Source organism: Thalassophryne amazonica, chromosome 21 (genome assembly GCF_902500255.1).
Source record: "Thalassophryne amazonica chromosome 21, fThaAma1.1, whole genome shotgun sequence".
Lineage (NCBI taxonomy): Eukaryota > Metazoa > Chordata > Actinopteri > Batrachoidiformes > Batrachoididae > Thalassophryne > Thalassophryne amazonica.
In genome coordinates, this window is record NC_047123.1 from 21,510,818 (window position 1) to 21,531,427 (window position 20,610).

Here is a 20,610-nt window from a genome sequence, read left to right on the forward strand (position 1 = left end):
GAAACAAGTCGGTCGTCCATCATTTCTACTGTCATCTCAATCTCTCTCTCCATCTCTAAAGGATATCTCCACTGCTAATCTCGGGGATTGGTCTCATTCTTGCTCCTGTTCCACGAGCCTCTGGCCTGCCCCCTGTTCTCATAAGCCTAACCACACACTAATTCATAAATTACAAACAAAGAGTCCCTTGTGGTTTGGGAGGGACCGAGCCGGCACTGCAAGTTGGGTGTAGGTGAAAGTAGGTGTGGATAAGTATCGTCAGCTTACAACCTTATACGCAGCCACATTCACAGCTAAGATCAAGCTGAAAAGCACTGACCCGCTGAAGGCACATGTTCCCAAACACATAACATTTGGAAGCTATCTGAAGTATTTTGTCATTTTAGGGCCTGGTTGTCTGACTCCACTATTGTCTCGTGGAAGCAGCTCCCTGTTTTTTTCCAGTCCTGTTTATGAGAGTTGACGTGTGTGATGGTTGCAAAGCCAGCAGTTTTCTTGAGCTTGTGGTGGGCTTCTCTGGAACGGCACACAATGAACAACAGGAAAGAATCGCTGGATATGCTAATATTTGGGCCTCCAATCCTGGAACAGCTCATATTTTAGGTTTCAATAAATTTTGGACGAGGTGGGGGAACCGATTATGCTCCGATCCCAACATGAGACCAGCACTGTAGTGGGATACTGGTATTACCTCCGCAATGATATGTGACAGAAGTATCCAAATGTCAAATTAGGGTCAGGTTTGGGAGCACATACTGGTACAGTGTCTCAGACTATCTACCACACTACGGAACTGCCTTGGGTCCTGGATGACCACCACAAAGGTAGCCAACCGGTCTACCCACAATGCTTCAAAGTAACCATCTATCTGCCACAGCCAGGTGAACCATGGGCATCCTCTTGGCCTTCATGAGTGGCTATGGTTCTCAACACCAAGGCACCTGCACAGTGGATCAATGCAAGACATGTCCAAAATGTAGTAGTTGAAATTCCCTCACAATGCAAGCGATACTCCTCATCTGAGTCTCCCAAAGTAACCACACTTGAGACAAAGTCATTCTAGCAATACACAAAGATCTTCTGAAAAGATCTGGTCCCAAAGACATCTTGTCAACACCGTAGGTCACTGGTTAATGTCAAGGTTTTACAACTATACAGCATGCCAGGAAGCACCAGGACCCACAGATTTGGACCATCAATCAAACTTATTGGCATCAAGCTCATGAATCCATAAACTCTTCCCAAGACCCAAGATACACTCCCAACAGCCAAGTCCAGAAAGTCATTGAAAGCCTTAATCTTAGTCTTAATCCAGGACAATAACAAACCAAAACACTCCAATTCCTAACTCAGCTCCTCAAGTGCTGCAATCACAGGATCCTCAGCAAAGTCAAGGTCAGTAAACTTTCCTTGACAACAAAGGCACCTAAGCGGCTGGTTTCCACAACCCGACCCAACACATCCAGTCCATGCAGGCCTTAAACAACACAGGAGCCACAAAACAGACTAAATACCTCAATCTTTATTGTGTTTTTAGGACACCTTTGTTAGCTCGGCAGTGTGTACCTGACACAATGAAAGAGCTTCACTGTGAAAGACTGACCTGCCTTACGTTAATTATATTAATATTTCATTGTGAAGCCCATTCAGGAGAGTATGTCGACCGAAGGAGAGAAAAAAAACACCTTACATGATCAAATATTTAGTCGATGCACAAAATGCACAACAGCTGGTAGTTCTGCAAAAGAACAAAAATGCTGAATACATCACACCAAAGCCACAGCACCTATATTACACAGAAAATTTGCTATTCACTGGAGGCTACTGAGAAGACTGAAAGACAAACAAGAAGAATCAGGGACTTGTGCGACTCAAAGTTTGGCCTCATTTCTGTACATCTTTTCAAATGAAACATTCAATTTAACTTCTCATTTTTAAAATTTTACATGTAAATATGCCAATATATATATATATATATAGAGAGAGAGAGAGAGAGAGAGAGAGAGAGAGAGAGAGAGAGAGAGAGAGAGAGAGAGAGAGAGAGAGAGTGAAATTGGCCCTAAACAATATATATGAAAGGTAAAGATTTATTTAAAAAGGGTACAGTGGCATCTCAGGGTTTACGTACAGATTGTAGTATCTCTGTTTCAATTCAAAAGGTAGAAATATTTTGCTTTGCAAAAGATACGAAATAGCATAAAATAATACTTCTATTTTTCAATCTTACTGAGCTACAGTAGTTCATGCAAAGTAGTTTTCCAGTCATGCAATGAGACACAAAATCACATGGAAGCAACCATCAATACGCAAAACAAACCAAAAAATAAGGTGTCAGCTTTCAAAGATAGCGGCGCCACGGACTTTGGGATCAAGTGACATCTTTCCAGTTAGTTTGCATCAACTGCCTGCGGTAAATCAGCAACCGGATGTGGTGTGTTTTAATCATTTACCAGCATCGTGAATTGGTGAATTGTACTTTTATACATTCCCCGAAGTTAATTAAAGCAGAGTCCAAGTTCTGTTCTGATCAGTACGACAAGCAACTGTTAAAGCCTGAATGAAAGAACAGATATCTCAGTAAAGATCTCAACCGTCTGTGTTGTCAACTTATTTATTTACTGTTGTTGCCATTTTTATTTAATTTAAAATGAGGTTTGCAACTTAATAATTGACTTGTGTCACTACTGAAATAGGTTATTTGATTTTTGCTGGAATATGACTATTTGGACTTTTCAAATTTGACAAACACTGCACTGAAAAAAAGAGAATAGTTGAGCAATTTCAATTTCAATTTAATTAGCTTATAATGCACCAAATCACAGCAAAAGCCGTCTCAAGGCGCCTTACACGGAACAATTCAACATAAAATTTAAATAAATAATTAAAAATGAATAAAAAATTTCAAATACATAATTAAAAACAGAAGTAAAAGAATAAAACAGATGAAAAATAAAAACTATTCATAAGAAAGAGAATAAAAATAGGTTTTCAGTCTTGACAAAAATGTCCACGGACTCTGACTACCTTATGGTTGCAGGAAGACTGTTCCACAGGGGGGGTGCACGATGAGAAAAGGCTCTTTGACCTGCTGACTTCTTTCTCACCCTGGCAACACAGAGAAGTCCCGCATCCTGTGACCGCAAAGCCCAGGCCAGCATGTAAACACGTTTTTTAAAAAGTGTTACTATTGGTCAAATATGGGTGAATTAAGTTGTTTTACCGATTGTAACACTTTTTAAGTTGGTTCTTTTATCAGTGGGTGCTGTTGCACAGATTTGTACGTTATCTCTTTGCAAGGTCATCATGGATATGACCACATAGAGTGTATTTATGCCAATACTGTGTCTTGTGATGGCTTTGCATAGAGGTGTCATGAAAAAATATGTGGCTCTACAACTGATCCTTGAGGAGCACCACATCTTATCTATGATTAAAAGCAAACTACAAAAAAGGCCATTACTGAGATAAGAGACAAAAGCAATACTGATAGGGCTGTTGTTAGGTAGTTTTAAAGTGGATGTGTACGTGTTGCACTTAAAGTCATCTCATACCTTTCTGAGTACTTCTAGCCCATCTGTCCGCACATGACACCTACAGTCCCTTGTCTACATCTAATCCAATCAGTCATCTTGCCAAATCTACCTCTCTCAGCTGCTGAACACAGACACACAAAACCACTTCCAAATGAACAGCACACACTCACAACAAGTTATCCATTCATACTTTCACATATCGCCATCAGTATGACTGAAAACAACAAGACTGCAGACGGTCACACAAGCTTAACAACAATCAAACTCAGCGGAGGGATTTAAAAGTAAGACAGCAAGGTGACACTTACAAAGGCATCTGTGAACGTAAAATCCTCCGAGGTCCAGACAGAAACTTTCTCTCTTGGTGTCTGTGTGTGCCAAACACTCCTCCCTCTCTGTCCCGCCAAGAGAGCTGAAACTATCGTTGCCATAAAAACAAGCGCTCACGTGAACAGTCGGCCGGTCCGAGCAGAATGAAGGATGACGGGTCAAAAAGGGAAAGAAGAGGACGGGATTACAAAGGTTTGTCCCTTTAAGAAGGTATGCTCCTTTGTGATGACTCCCCACCACCGCCTCCCCTCATGAGCCAAGGAAGTATGAAGAGATTCCTCTTCTTGTCTTCTTCACATCCTGGGAACGAGAGAAACTAGTGAGGAAAGCTGCTCATCCTTTGGTTCGCCTCTTGTTTTAGGTTTGTTTCCCTGCTGTCCAACTCTCGGTGGAAAGTTAAAGCCGGATTCAGACAGCAGGAATGTGACAGCAGGGGAGAGAGAGAGAGAGAGAGAGAGAGAGAGAGAGAAGAGGTGAATGCAGTGTCCAGAGGTGGAGAGAAAGAGAGGCGGAGGGGGCTCAGTGTGTAAGAGGAAGAGAGAAAGATGAAAAAAAAAGTCAGTGTGCAGCCAGCCGCAGGAAATGACCTGAAAATTTCATTCAACTCCGACTGGAAATCTGGGAATGCGGTGTGGAAGATGCCCTCAGAATCCCTCCCTTTGAATCCCAACTCCCAGACTGCACCCCCACCCCAAAACACACACACAAAATTCTTCCTGATCTCTTCGTCCGCGTTCACCGCAAGAAGAAAACTGAAACCAGCCACAGACTGGAAAGCATTACACACACACACACACACCCCCCATGCCCCCCCCAACAGCCCCCCCATCAACACTACACAGCCAACATGCAAAAACAAGAAGAAGAAAAAAACAACAACACAAAAACAGTCACGTGCACACTCCACGGAGATGTTTAGCGAGCACATTTGACAATCTGGCATCGAGTTCTCATCCAGCGATTTGCTTCTTTTGCACTTTCCACATTCGCTCGCTTGGGAAAACAGGCGAAGCGAAAGCCGCAGGGAACATCAGAGGGAGCTGTTGGCCTGCGCGCGCGTCCAGTGTTTATAGTGAGCATAAACGTGACGACACAAATGGTAGCTTGACTGAACTGCATTTGTGCAGGTCACAAATGGCACAAAGTTGAGTGCAGACCCCCCCCCCCCCCCACACTCTGGGAATGCTCCCTAGGTTCGGGGTTGGAATGATTACAGCGATTTAAATGGCTTTGACTGGAAACAGTAAAGAGACCGACCCCTAAACGATCAGCAGAGAGGCCCTGGTTTTCCCATTTCTTTGAGAACAACTTTTACTGGATCCTGTGACACACGGAACAGAAGTATTATTTCTCGACAATCATACCAGACGGTCCGGAAAAGAAAACAAATGAGCAGAAAAAACTTTAGTGTCACCATTCACAGGGTATAGGGGCTCGTCAAATTCAGGTGGGGGCAACATCACTTCCTTTTGGCAATAACAGAGGCCAAAAAAATCTGACTTTGGAATGATGTTGACCAAATGTAAAGCAACAGCATTTATTCTTGAGCATCATGGCACAAGTACACAAGTACATTTTGAAGACCCACTGTGGGCTGGGGTTGGGACAACAGAGTCTCTGACTTCTTCCCAGCCAATTCTGGTGTTTCTCAAAGATGTGTTCTAGATCCTACTCTGTTCAGTAGGATGCATGAATTGGGTGCTGGGTCATTGTTGCAATCCCTCAATGGCGAAGAAGGTAGTCTTGCGCAAATCCCGGATGGGATATCTACATCAAGGATCGATCTAGAGACGCCTGTGCGTGGGCTTGCTTAAAATGGGAATGTCGTTACAAATTAATAAATTAACTAGCGCACTGTCCATGGGGATCCACAGGCTCTAGATTGGGTAGTGTTTATAAAATAGGTAGCTGCCATTTTTCAAGGGTGGTAATAAATTATGCAAAGTTGCTATAATGACTTGGAATAGCGTGTAAATCCAGAATGTAATTATCAACATCCATTGTTCACTGCTGTTATGCAATATCTGTAATTTCTCCAAAAATATTAGTCCTATCAAAGTTCCGTTTTAGTAGCTTTCATCCTTGACCCAATGGCAAATGTCAGCTCTCCCCAGTTTCTCCACAATCGAAGGTACACACACCCACGTACGCACACATACACATACACAGAGGCCACTTCACTTTCAATATAGAGATGATTTACCGCCCCCTGCTGGAAGGACGTGTGAGTCCAGAATGTAATTATCAATGTCCAATGTTCACAGTTGATAGCTAATATCTGTAGTTTCTCCAAAAATATTAGTTCTATCAAAGTTCTGTTTTGGCGGTTTTCATCCTTGACCCAAAAACATAAGTATACCAAATGGTAAATGTCAGCTCTCCCCAGTTTCTGCGCGATCAAAGCCATACACATGCACGCACGCACGGATTCACGTACAGAGAGGCCATTTGGCTTTTAATACATACGTTACCTGCAACACTGAATCAATATGCTTTCATAAAATTCGAACCCGTTCATTGGTACGTGGGAGTACGCCCCCTCATGGAGACCACCATGCTGACACAGTAGCCCAGAGGTATCAACATGACAAATGAAGCAAAAACATGAAGGGAAACAACATCATGACCGGTGACATCAGAACATAAAGTGCAACCTCACTACTAGATGGCACTAAATATCCTGCATGGTGACTCAGCGGTTAGCACTGTTGCCTCACAGCAAGAAGTTCTAGGGTTTGACTCCACCTGTGCCTAGTTCCTTTCTGTGTGGACTTTGTGTGCCTTCAAAGGACACATTTTATTTAAAGTGACAACAAAGACCCGTCATCAAAACTTGTACGCGTTTAACCGACCTTTTTGACTGAGTGCAGCGTTTTAACCCCAACATATGTAAAATGAACGTTTCAGATTTGCATATTTGAAGGTGATCAAAAGAATCCCTTTCTCTGCCCGTCTGTGTGTGTGTGTATGTGTGTGGCAACAAATGCTGACAACATGGATCAGTGACATCAGGTGGCACAACATGCTGATTAAGCACAATCCATCCACCTGTGCCGTCAGCACATCACAATAACAACATGCAATCTGAGCCAAAAACGTGTCTTTACGTCCGTGCCGCACGCCGCACCGTGAGCGGCCAGTTTCAGCTGCTTACTCCGGAGAAGATTAAAGGCCGAAACTGATGGCACCACATGGCTGAGTTTGTAAAAAGAATATATTTGACAAATAACACTCGATGCCTTTTTAAGGCGCTGTCCAAAAGCAACCACCGGCGCTACGGAACGGAGGGTCGGCTGAGGTCACTCAGTGTGTTTTCTCGCAGCAGTGCTCCTGAGAGTGCCGCCGTCTGTGCTGTTGTTCCAGGGTTTCCGCACAGTCAGGTTTGCACTGAGGAGCCGAGACACTTTCAGAGGGGCCTCTTCATTCCATTCTGCTTTGCTTCTCTGCAAACACTCAGTCAGACGCAACGCGGATCACGCTCGGGTCAAAACGCTTTGAAAGTAGCTTTTTCCTGAAATATCCGGATGGAGAGCCTACAGATGTTTTTATAAAACCACGTGGATGTGGAATCCACCAGGAAATTATCAAATCTAGGCTCGGGTCTCCCATGTGCCTTCTGGCAAACGGTAGCTGAAATGTTGTGTTCGCTGTAATATAATTCTTCTGTGTGCCACTCCACCATGAAGCTGTATAACGTATGAGCCACAGTTTCTTCAATTACAGCCACAGAAGCCTATAACTCTTTCAGAGATGTCATAGGTGTCTTGGTGGCTTCCCTCACTAGTCTCCTTATGGCATAGGCAGTAAGCACTCACAAAAAAATGAATAAAATAAAAATAATGCTCTATTTTCTTTATCAAATTACATCAACTGGTCCCAAAAAAGCTGGTTATAGATGGGAAAGATAATGTCATGGTCACATTTTAGCTCCAGTCCTATTTTCCTGTTTTTGTCTATTTACCTGAGACTATCAAATATGGCCATTGGGTACTGAGAAGGCTTTCTGTCTGTACATCCGTCCCTCTGTCTGTGCTCAGCATAAGTCCAGTCCTGTTACTGCCACAGTCTTCAAATTGACAGAGCCTATTCTTCGGACACAGACCTTAGACAAAACATGTGAAAAAGTCACATTCTGCACCTGATTTTATGGTATGATCTCGTGGATGTTTGCGTGGTGACGTGTCGCTACGTGCAAGCTTCGCTTCATTTCTGGCTAGAAATAACCCCTTTCTCATATATTATGTAAAAGCTAGCCAGGAATAAACGTTTCTAAAATTGAAAATGCTGTTTTTGTAATATGATCACACCTCTGGAAGGATTTACGAAACATTTAGCGGCCATTAGCGTGGTGATGTCACTTCCTGGATTCAGTAGCTGCTTATTTCATTTCATTTTTGGCTAGAAATAACACCTTTCTCATATTATCTAAAAGCTAGTGAGAAATAAACACTTTTCTATTTAAAACGCTGTTTTTGGAACCTAATAACAGCTCTGAACTGATTTTCAAGACAATTTGCTGATGTTAGCATGCACGCTAACTTCTGCTAACTCAAAGCTAACTTGCTATGGAGTTAAATTTGTCTCATTAACACCTGGAAATGCACAAAGGGTGATCTACAAATATTCCTTGATTTAGAGAACTTCTGCTCTTCTCAAAAGATCATATATGCGCACCCGCAAGGCCTCCTGCAGACACAGTTAAAACTTAAATATTGTTTTTTATTGACTGATTGAACATGTACAAATTGTATGTAAAAAAATGTAAGATCCTACAAACTGTAGGATCTTAATAATTAATTAAACAACTGCAAATTAAAGAGAACACAATGCTCATATGGCCGATGGTATTTTAGCATTTTATAGTTTCTCTGAGTGATCTCTGATACTTTTTCCTCTATGCTATTTTGTGGTGTTTAACTGTAGTGTTCTTCTTTAGATGAACACTGCATTAGTTTTGACTTCCGGTTTGTAGACCTTCCTCTTCACATCTCTACAGGTTTAACTGCACAGCGTCCTTTAAAGACTAGTTGTCATGAAGTAACTCTCAGTATTGTCTCAGTGTTTCTTGACTCCCCTTTATTAAAGTTGCTGTCACTCTGGGCCTCCTTTTGCATACTGTTTTTGCTCAAGTTATAGTGTTTTGGACTCCACGTTATCGACTCTCGCTGTCATTCCAGATTCCTGTCTTTTGCCTAGTGTTTGGACTCAGTGCTGTGAAAATTCCTGGAGATTGAAATCATTCTGTGTTTTAAACAATTCTGCTGTTTAGTCATATCACAATTGCCCCTGACATAATTAATCCTTCCTGGCCTAAGACTTTCTTAGTTGCTGCCAGTAAGTGTGACCTCATTTGCTAGTCTGTTTTCCAGAGTGCCTCAAGGTTTTGTCCTGGAACTCCATTTGTTCAATCTATACATCTTCCCCTTGAATACATCTTCAATAATTCTGAAGGCATCTTGGACAACTGATGCAGTTACTTTATATGTTGTTGACTTGTCAATTGGACTTGTCAATACAGGACTGCTATCAAGATTATGAGGAATGGCTGATATTTTCCTGCAACTGAATATAGTCAAAACAGAAGATCTTATTTGAGAACTTCACACTCTCTTGGCCGTCCATGCCCACCCCAGTTCTTGATCTTCCCCAGCTAAAACACCTGTGTCTTGTGGCCAACTATTGTTTGCTATTTTAACATCCTGAATATGTCATGATTTGTGGAAAAAAAAAATGTCTATAATATTGTGCAGAAGACACAACTAAAATATTTTTCAATTGATGTGCGATGCAGTTCTGGTATAGCTATTAGGGACAATCAGAGTTTGCCTCCAGTCAAAATGTCAAGTGCTCTCTGCTCTGGATTTGAAAAGTCATATAGGCTATCAGCGTTATTAATTATATTTGGATGATGGATGGATGGATGGATGGATGGATGGATGGATGGATGGATGGATGGATGGATGGATGGATGGATGGATGGATGGATGGATGGATGGATGGATGGATGGATGGATGGATGGATGGATGGATTTTTTTTCCTTTTTCTATTTTGAGGTTTATGACTCAGGACTTGAACTGTCTAACGTGTCCCACTGACGACCCCTTTTAAAAACCAAATTCCTTTAACCAGCTAAGTGTTGCAATTAATCCATTTCCTTCCCAGTTCATTGGACTTTTCCCTCTCCCTTCATCCCCTCAAAGAATCCACTATGCGTGGCTGAAATAGGCGGTGTGGCTGTGAGGTATATTCAGGGCCTGCAAAGAAAAGTTCAAGAGGGAAAAGGTCGGGTCCAAGGAGGAAAGGAACTGTCCTCTGGGACCAATACAGCAAAGACATAGGAAGGTTCTTGGGATATGAGATGATCATCAAGCATGCCCATGAATTACATTTTGATAAATTCAGTTTAAGCTTATATATCAGAGATCTTTCACACAAACACACTTACAAAAAACAAGACCAAGGAAAAGTGTGACATATGTCCTTTTCATAGGAGAGGTTATAGTGAAGTTGAGAAATTATTTTGATAGTGAAAGAGTGGTGATTAAAAGATGGTATATGGCCTATTTGTATAACAGAACATTGCAACTTTACATTTGGTATGTGGTGTATTGACCCCTATTTTCAAAAGGATACTTCATCAAGCCTCTCCAATACACAATCAAGAAATGGTTTCAATTGGACAAGGTGTTCTTTACTTATTGTGAGTAAATGAAATTCAAGATGGCTTCCGTAGTGGGCATATTGGATAATGGACAATGGCCTTTTTTAAAAGGAACCTTCCTTTACCCTTTACTAATACACTATCAAGAAATGGTTTCAATCAGATGAGGCTTTCTTCAGTTATGTGGAAGCAAAAATCATCATGGCGCCCATGGAGGCCACAGTGGTTGATGGACAAACCCCATTTTCAAAAGGAACTTCCCTGAAGCCTCCCTTAATTTACCAATAAGAAATGGTTTCAATCGGACAAGGTGTTCTTTACTTATTGTGTGCAAATGAAATTCAAGATGGCTTTCGTAGTGGGTATATTGGATAATGGACAATGGCCATTTTTAAAAGGAATGTTCCTCTAGCCTTCACTAATACGCCACCAAGAAATGGTTTCAATCAGATGAGGCTTTCTTCAGTTATTATGTGGAAACAAAAATAAAGATGGTGCCCATGGAGGCCACAGTGGTTGATGGATGAACCTCGTTTTCAAAAGGAACATTCCTGAAGCCTCCCTTAATTCACCACTAAGAAATGGTTTCAATAAAACAAGATGTTTTTTTTAGTTACTTTGCAAGATGTCGCCCATAGCAGCATACTGGTTAATGGATGACGGCCATTTTCGAAAGGAACCTTCCTTCTGCCTCCCTCAGTACACCACCAAGAAATAGTTTCAATCAGAGGATGTATTCTGTAGTTATTGGGCCAAATAAAGAAGTTTATAGAGAGACGCCTGGACAAGGTGAAAACGTAATGGCACCCGAGCTTCATTGAGCGTTGAGTGGGGGCATAATAAAAAAACAAGTCTGCTTAAGCAGTATGAGATCCTTCCTACTGGGCTTTTTCCTAAACGAAAAAAAGCTCAAACATAAATATGCTACGTGTAGCTGTACATTTTTTTTCAATCCTCCAGTTTCAAACAGCATCGGTAAACCTTAGACAAAATAATTAGCATGACTGAAGTACTTCAAAGGATCCACGTTGGAACTTTTGCTTTTTGAAGAAAATGCTCCGAGCGCACTCATTCATTAATCTCCCACAACTGTGTTGGATGGAAACTTTCGCAAATTTAGACATTAATCCAATTGTGAGACATGACTCGACATAAATTTTATTCTATAACACATTAAACTCCTCAGATGTCTGATTCGTAATGATGCTGTCACTTTGTGATGGCCCTCAAGAAGTTTTTGGTCAATAAACAAATACAGCGACTTCCTCCTGTGGGAGTGAAAGCAAATGAAACCTGACAGTGGTGGCTGGTTGAAGTGTGCCCGGAGACTTATGGAAGGTTCCAGGCCATTTACTGCTGTGTTTTGGTGAGGGAGCGAGTCCACCCCTAGGGCTGTGTAAAGAACAATCAGGAGCTCAAAGGGTTTATGACTTGACAAATCGCAGTCACACAGAGGCACAATTTGAATCTGTAGCAGACATCAAACAAGAATTCCCAATCAGGCGCATGTGTGCGTATGCTGATGTAAGATGTATTCCTTGCGCTAGTAATCGTGTAGGTCTTGGACAGTAAAAACCTTGATGAGCTAGAAACTGTAGGGAAAAACAGGATCTCAACTATGGGGGCAAATATGGGCCAAAATTTACAACAGAGCATGAATGTAAAATCACAATGAAAAGTCTGACAGAATGCGCGGCTGGAGATGAAAGCAAAACTTTTCATTTGTACTGCAAATTAGTGATACTAGGGGAGCTACGACCATACCTTTGCACCCCCCCACCCCACCCCCCCCCCAGGACTAAACCAAACCAACTGTTTTAGGTTCCTTAGATGACCTCAAAACACAATCAGGATGTTCCCAAAAATAAAACTGGCCTCAAGCTAGTTATCCAAGATGGCTGCCAAAATAGTTTTTTTTTTTTCTTCACTAAAACACCTTTACACACCATATAAACAACTTAAATATCACAGAGATTCAATGGAAAGACCATTGCCGGTCACAGCAAACTCATTTGTGCCCAAACTAAATTAATTCATGGGTTTAAGATTCAAAATGGCATCCAAAATGGCCACCAATAGACCCTTATCATTAAAATACATAGTAGGAACAAACAATAGACTTAATAATGACAGAAACCATTGGTGTTTTAGTGAAAAAAAAATAGATAGATAGATAGATAGATAGATCGATAGATCGATAGATCGATAGATCGATCGATCGATCGATAGATAGATAGATAGATAGATAGATAGATAGATAGATAGATAGATAGATAGATAGATAGATAGATAGATAGATAGATAGATAGATAGATAGATAGATTTTGACGCCATCTTGGATAACTGGCTTGAGGCCAGTTTTTATTTTGGGGTCATCTAAGGAACCTAAAAAAGTTGGTTTGGTTAGTCCTGGGGGGGATGCAAAGGTAGTGGCCGTAGCTCCCCTAGTATAATGGTTAAGTGCTTTGAAATGTTTCAAAGTCTTTGAACAGGAAGACGCCATGTGCTATACTGCCACCTGTTGGACAGACTACATATTTAAATGCTACAGTCCGAGCAGGGTCTGTCGCCACAATGGATTCTCTCCTTGGTCTACCAAAGTTCAGAATCAGTCACAATTTCTCTCAAATAAATAATTGAAGCAAATCCTGACTTTGTAAAAAGATGATACTTGAATTCTTTTCTGTCGGTATTGGTGGTAGTGGGGGCGGGGGGTAGATAAATGACTAAAGGTCTAGCAATCAAAATTATATTTCACGTAGGTTAGCCCTGAAATTTTACATAAAGTACCTTTAAATGATGAGAGTTTCATCAAGTGAGAACTGGGTTGCAGCAGGTAGTAAAACTAAATGTGAAAAGCTATCGCCGAGAACCTAACCTAACCACCAAGAAAAGTAATTTAACATAAAAGTGGCAAAAGCGCCACAAGAAACAGTTTTAATGTGAAAGTGTGTCATTGTAGGATGCAAACAGGGTGCGTTTCCACTGACACAACTGACAAAATCTGACCTCTTCTAATTGCTGAAGATGCCCTCAAATGATGAAGACGCAAAGTCCATGATTAATACCAAAGACTACATAGACTTTCACCCTAACATGAACCTTTACCCTAGACCTGATCCAAAACTGAGATTTTCTTTTTTAAAGATTACATTTGTCATGAAAAGTGAAATCCCCGCAAAGAATCAAAGGTGGGTTGTCTGATCCAGAGCCTGTAGCCATAAACATACCCAACAAAACCACGGAGTGAAAAGTGGAGTTGTGGCCTCGAATTGTATAGTAAGATCATGTCAGACGTGTCTGTCTTGACTCTCACAGCTCAAGCATCTCTAAATCAATAGTCCTCAACCGATTTTAGCTGACAAAGCCGACCACCAGGCCAACAAGACAATCCTACAGGAAATAATGATTGATTTATTGAGTTAATGGTTGACTATCCAGCAAGAAGTACTGGCATTACTTTGAACATTGGGCTATCTGTGTTGGTCAATTTTACGGGAAACATCTTGTTTTAGAACAAATTATTTTGCTTACAAACCCATACTTAATGCATCATTATGCACATAAATACAGCCAATCGTGTACAGATAGACATCCTCCGCCCCCCTACTCCAACACAAAGGGGGTCAAATCTGCACACATTCAACCACCAGTGAAAGAGAATCTCCAAAAATTACCCCTTTGCTGGAGCCTGGAAAAACCAATGACTTAACGTCTGCTGCAGCTAGACTTATTTACTCACGTTCAGCCCCCTGAATCCAAACCCAAAAAGCCGCCTCCTCCCACCTTACAGTGTGTTCTATCTATTCCACATTACACCGTCCCACATCCTTCCCCTCTCTTCTGTCTCTCTCTGACATGGCCAAACAGATTTACAAAACCCAACTCAGCACCAGAGCTGTTGGAAAGATACGTTATCAGACGGACAGATAAGAGAGGTCAGACGGCGAATCGAGCTACACGACTTCACAAACACAGCTGAACTGTCGGCGAGTTCTTATCTGACTGGTGCTGACAGAGAACAACCGGATTCTTGGGGAACAATCTGACGGCAACAAACACTTAGAAACAAGAGTCTTAAGTTGGCTGATCTGGTTACTGTTGAAGATCGTTTCTGCCACAAAATTTTCAATCTCATAATTATGTCATGATCTTCTGGGGATTTTTGTTGTTGTTGTTGTTGTTGTCATAATATTACATAAATGTGAGACCCCTGTAGGGGAAACAGGCTTCCATGGATCAAGACTTGACTAAATAAATGGAATTTTGTTTCTTTGTGCAATCATACAAGAATGTGCGTACAAATTTTGCAGTAGTGTGGATGTTCAGATTTGTAAGGAGGAATATGTAGTACGACTTCTATGAACATAGCTATGTTCTATATAGGCCCGAAGACCCATTGGTGCCCGTGGTGAACCCTGGATTCTGTAACGTGAATTAGATGGTCGGGAGAACAGTACTTTACTGGTTACGATGTGATACGATACGATTCGATACAATACGATGCGATGCAATATGATACATTGCGATACGATACGATATGATATGATGCGATACGATACGATGTGATGCAAAATGATATGATGCGATATGATATGACGCGATTATGATGCGATACGATATGAGGCGATATGATATGATGTAATACGATATGATATGATGCAATGCAATATCAATCAATCAATCAATCAATTTTTTATATAGCGCCAAATCACAACAAACAGTTGCCCCAAGGCGCTTTATATTGTAAGGCAAGGCCATACAATAATTATGTAAAACCCCAACAGTCAAAACGACCCCCTGTGAGCAAGCACTTGGCTACAGTGGGAAGGAAAAACTCCCTTTTAACAGGAAGAAACCTCCAGCAGAACCAGGCTCAGGGAGGGGCAGTCTTCTGCTGGGACTGGTTGGGGCTGAGGGAGAGAACCAGGAAAAAGACATGCTGTGGAGGGGAGCAGAGATCGATCACTAATGATTAAATGCAGAGTGATGTGATACGATGCGATATGATATGATGCGATGCAATATGATATGATGCGATATGATATGATGCGATACAATATGAGGCGATATGATATGATGTAATACGATATGATATGATGCAAAGCGATATGATGTGATACGATGCGATGCAATATGATATGATACGATATGTGGCGATATGATATGATGTAATACGATATGATGCAATGCAATATGATGTGATACGATGCGATATGATGCGATACGATATGACGTGATATGATACGATACGATGCGATGCGATGCAATATGATGCGATATGATGCGATACGATATGATACGATGCGATATGATGCAATACGATGCGATATGATGCAATACGATGCGATATGATGCAATACGATATGATATGATACGATGCGATATGATATGATACGATGCAGTGCGATACGTATACCTTATCACGTCTGTTTATGTATCACGCCCTGGAGATTTTAATCCATGCTTTTGTTATGACTTGGCTGGATTATTGTAATGCACTGTACGCTGGTATTAGCCAGGCCTCACTTGCACGGCTGCAGCTGGTCCAGAATGCTGCAGCCCGTGTTTTGACTGGATCCGGAGGTGTGACCATGTTTCGCCCATTCTTTTTTCCCTTCACTGGCTGCCTGTTCGTTATCGTATTGATTTTCAAATTTGACTGTTTGTTTTTAAATGTCTTAATGATCTTGCTCCACGGTATCTGTCTGACTTGCTTGTGTCTTATTCCCCATCACGTTCTCTTAGGTCACAAGATCAAGCTCTGATTTTAGTTCCTCAGACAAAGCTCAAACGTAGAGGTGATAGAGCTTTCTCTGTTGTTGGTCCCAGATTGTGGAATGACCTGCCTCTCTGTATCACACAGGCGGAGTCACCTCTAGTTTTTAAATCTCGTCTTCAAACATACTTGTTTTCTTTGGCTTTTGACTAGAGGGTTGATGATTTTGCTGTTTAAAAAACTTTTATTGTTGCCACTGTTATTTATCGTGTGATTATTTATTTATTGATTTATTTTATGTCTTTGTACAGCGCTTTGGTCAACTTTGTTGTTTTTAAATGTGCTCTATAAATAAATTGGATTGGATTGGACTGGATGTGATACGATGCAATACGTTATGATACGATGCAATATGATATGATGCAATATGATGCGATATATGATGCAATACGATATGATATGATGCGATATGATATGATGCAATACGATATGATACGATGCGATATGATGCAATACGATGCAATACGATATGATACGATGCGATATGATATGATGCAATACGATGCAATATGATATGATGCAATACGATATGATACGATGCGATATGATATGATGCGATATGATATGATGCAATACGATATGATATGATGCGATATGATATGATGCAATATGATATGATACGATGCGATATGATATGATGCAATACGATGCGATATGATATGATACAATACGATATGATACGATGCAATATGATATGATGCAATACGATGCAATATGATATGATGCAATACGATATGATACGATGCGATATGATATGATGCAATACGATGCAATATGATGGTATACTATGTGATATGATGTGATACAAGGCGATACGATGGTATACGATGTGATATGATGCGATATGATACGATACGATGCGATATGATGCAATACGATATGATACGATGCGGTGCGATACGTATACCTTATCACATGTCTGTTTATGTATCACGCCCTGTATCATTCCCTGATGTATCTGTATCAGCCCGAGTCAGATAGATCGGGGCATGATACAGGGTGTGATACATAAACAGACATATAATAATATATTTATCACATATTACAACAAAAATATAGAACAATAACCCTACACATGAATCAAGTTGAACGTATAACACAGATAAATCATGTAAAGATGTAAATTAAGTCATGAGTGTCCTCTTCACTGGTGTCTCACAACTTCAGTGTGAGACTCAAGTTGTAGAATTCTCTGTGCTAGCGAGGTGAAAACTCTCTCACCTTGATCAGACATCTTGGCTGAATGAAAAGATCTGGATATCAGGATCCTGCACTTGTCACCAGGGTAACACAAGATGGGGGTGTGTCATTGGTGGTTTTCAATGTCTTTTTTTGTATCGCCCTGTTTTAAGATTTGTATTGCCCTGATTTTATTGCCACAGCTTCCAGGGCAATAGAATTGATAGGAAAAGTGTATGATGTATTAGCCCTATTTTTTTCTTGTATCTCATGAGGGCTGGTTTAGACGTGTAGGGCAGATTTCTGTTGTAATATGTGACAAAAATATGATACAATATGATACGATACGAGAACTTTATTATCCATAATGTGGACATTTGCCTTTGGTTTCACCATAAAAATATGTTATAAATATGCCTTACATCATCATCACAGCAAACAACCATCAAAATATACATCTAAATATACACAATATAATATACATCTAAATGTCTGAAGATCCTCTGTAGTTTTTCCCCTACTCCTGCTAAATAAGGGAGAGACACTCCTCTCGGAGACAAGAAGAAGAGGAGTGTCTCTCCCTTATTTAGCAGGAGTAGGGGAAAAACTACAGAGGATCTTCAGACAGCACAAAATCCCAGTTTACTTTAAACCGGTTAACACCTTGAGACAGAAATTAGTTCACCCTAAGGACAGGATCCCTAGTTACAAACAGAGCAATGTAGTGTATTCTATCAGATGTCAGGAAAACTGTAACGAACACTACATAGGTGAAACGACGCAACCTTTACACAAAAGGCTATACCAGCACCGCAGAGAGGGCACCAGTGGACCTCAGTCTGCGGTTCACCTCCACCTCAAAGACACTAACCACATGTTTGAGGACAAGGAAGTTAAAATATTAGCCAGAGAGAAGAAATGGTTTGAGAGAGGGGTCAAGGAGGCATTCTTTGTGAAACGTTTGAAACCCAGCCTTAACCGGGGAGGGGGTCTGAGACACACTTTATCCCCTGTTTACAATGGGGTACTCAGGTCAAAGGAGTTTCAGTCTTTTGTTAATGGTAATGAGTCATTCACGTCATCAAGGGAGCCATCAGAAAGGCATCCATCCCATCATTAGAGGGACAGCTGTCCAGCCATTAGGTGTGCTAACTGCAGCACAATAGTTGCTAATTAGAGCTATTGTTTAGTCACTAGCCTATAGCAGTCTGCCTCTCAGTAGGAGGGGTCTGGTTAGGTTTAAAACTCCAGCTTTTGTTGGCTTCTGTTTTATTCTTCTCTACAAGAGTCAGACAGGAGTCAGACTTCCAGAGCAAGAATTTTAGCTGAGGAAGCTTCTGCGATTTGAAGCGAAATGTCCTCGCGTCAAGCAACCCAGTCCAGTCGAAGATTCAAGCTTCTCTACTTCCTTATCATTACATCACTTTTACCAATCAATTATAAATATTTTGCTGATCAATATAAATTATGCATCATGTCTCCAGCCCTGTTGGTTGCAGAGATATAAGCAGGAAATATATTTTCCAAACCAACGTCCATCATCTCAAGATAAATGCCCGAGTAATATTCTCGCCAAATTTGGTAAAAATTTGTCCAGCCAATATTTAGTTAACGACACTCCAGAACAGATAAACTGTAAAAACATCATAGAGGTGTAAAATCAAGACAACGCTGTTTGAATATCAAGACGAAAAAGAAAAATTAGATGAGATGTCTGTAGTTTTATATTTTCAAAATAAATTCCGATTTCCCAGAGAAACCACCAAATTGACACTTTGTCGCCTTTAATGACATTCTTAATAATAATTTCAAAGTAAGAGTCGATGAAATGGTGATAGAAATGAACACATACCAGCTCATCATAATATTTACATCATAATGACAGGGTCTGTCTGAGAGCTAAAGCACTAACTCATCAACGAATAAACAGCCCCACCTACTGGGAAGGGAAGGAAATGAAGGCCTGTATTTTGGGACTCACCACAGGTGTAGATCACGCTGAGGTACTTCCTGGTACCAGAATAGCACGGGTCTCCAAAGTCTCTGCTGGAAGCTCGTATCAGGCAGCTCCTCTTCCCCTGACAGCGAGCGGTTAAAACCTGCAGAGCGACAGGTGACTGGCAGTCTGGCAAGAAGAGAAAGACGGGAATGACAGGATTAATTCAGTCAATAAGACAGACTAGTGTCAAGATTTGATATTTAATCATAATGCATGAGCAAGTCCAAACAGAAGATGGTAGCGACATCCGACTCATCTCTGTGCATCTCCCAGAGAAACCATACCGCTGCCTCACAGTGAGTATCCCACAACTGATCCAACCACATGTATCAGACCTGTTGCATCTGTACCACTTTTAATGATCTTCAGGAAACTTGTGAAGGACTAACGATCCGACATTCGACACACAACTCACAAGATGACACGCTCAAGGTTTTCACTTTGTGAAAAGTTTCAACCATTGGTATTGTTGTCCGTCAATCACAAATCTAGGGAAGGCTACAAATAAAGGTATAAAGAAAGCATAGAAGGCTACCAAAAACACATTTATCTCCATAATTCTTACATGGGAAAAGATTAGGACCCCTGGGTGTCTTCCTAGAGTGGGCTACCTGGTCAGACTCATCAGTATTTTCGGTTTTATTCAGTACAATTCGCAGGCTTGGGTTTGACTAATAAAGACACTTGCTTAGCCTCAGGGGAATGCAGAGAGGGCCTGGGTTCTGCTTGGATGCCTCCTAGACCCCCCGTGTTCTCTCAGCCCCTTAAAACAACAGGAAGAGGTTCGCCTTTGAAAGTGGTCACTGGGATCTTGATCTGTCTGTCCTGGTGGGCCCTGGAGAAAGATCAGAAAAACGATGGAGAACGGGCTGGTTAAGGCTTGGCTCACACGCCAACTCGCCACAATGAATGATGCACCGGTCAAAGGGCAAACGCCCTATTCAGGAAGTGAAAGAGGGCAAGTTAGTGGTCAACACTAGCAATGCTTCGAGTGGCTGATGACTGTGTAAATCTGCCTTATTGGATTACAAATATAAAGAAGTGAGAAATACGATTTCCTTCACATTAATGCAAGATTATGTTAGTAAACAAATCTGACTAGTAAAGATTATGGGGGTTCATTCCTTA

At 41.1% G+C, this 20,610-nt stretch overlaps 1 protein-coding gene across 2 annotated transcripts in view; it reads right to left on the reverse strand.

The window, feature by feature from the left end:
• Positions 1-20,610, reverse strand: part of LOC117503102 (protein eva-1 homolog A) — a 121,537-nt gene that overhangs the window by 43,006 nt on the left and 57,921 nt on the right. The window contains exon 5 of one of the 2 annotated variants that reach the window (XM_034162270.1): positions 19,465-19,608. In XM_034162270.1, coding sequence (XP_034018161.1) covers positions 19,465-19,608 — 144 coding nt within the window. Of the gene's footprint in view, positions 1-3,841; positions 4,111-19,464; positions 19,609-20,610 lie in introns of those variants that run through there. The other variant, XM_034162271.1, reaches the window with a different exon arrangement.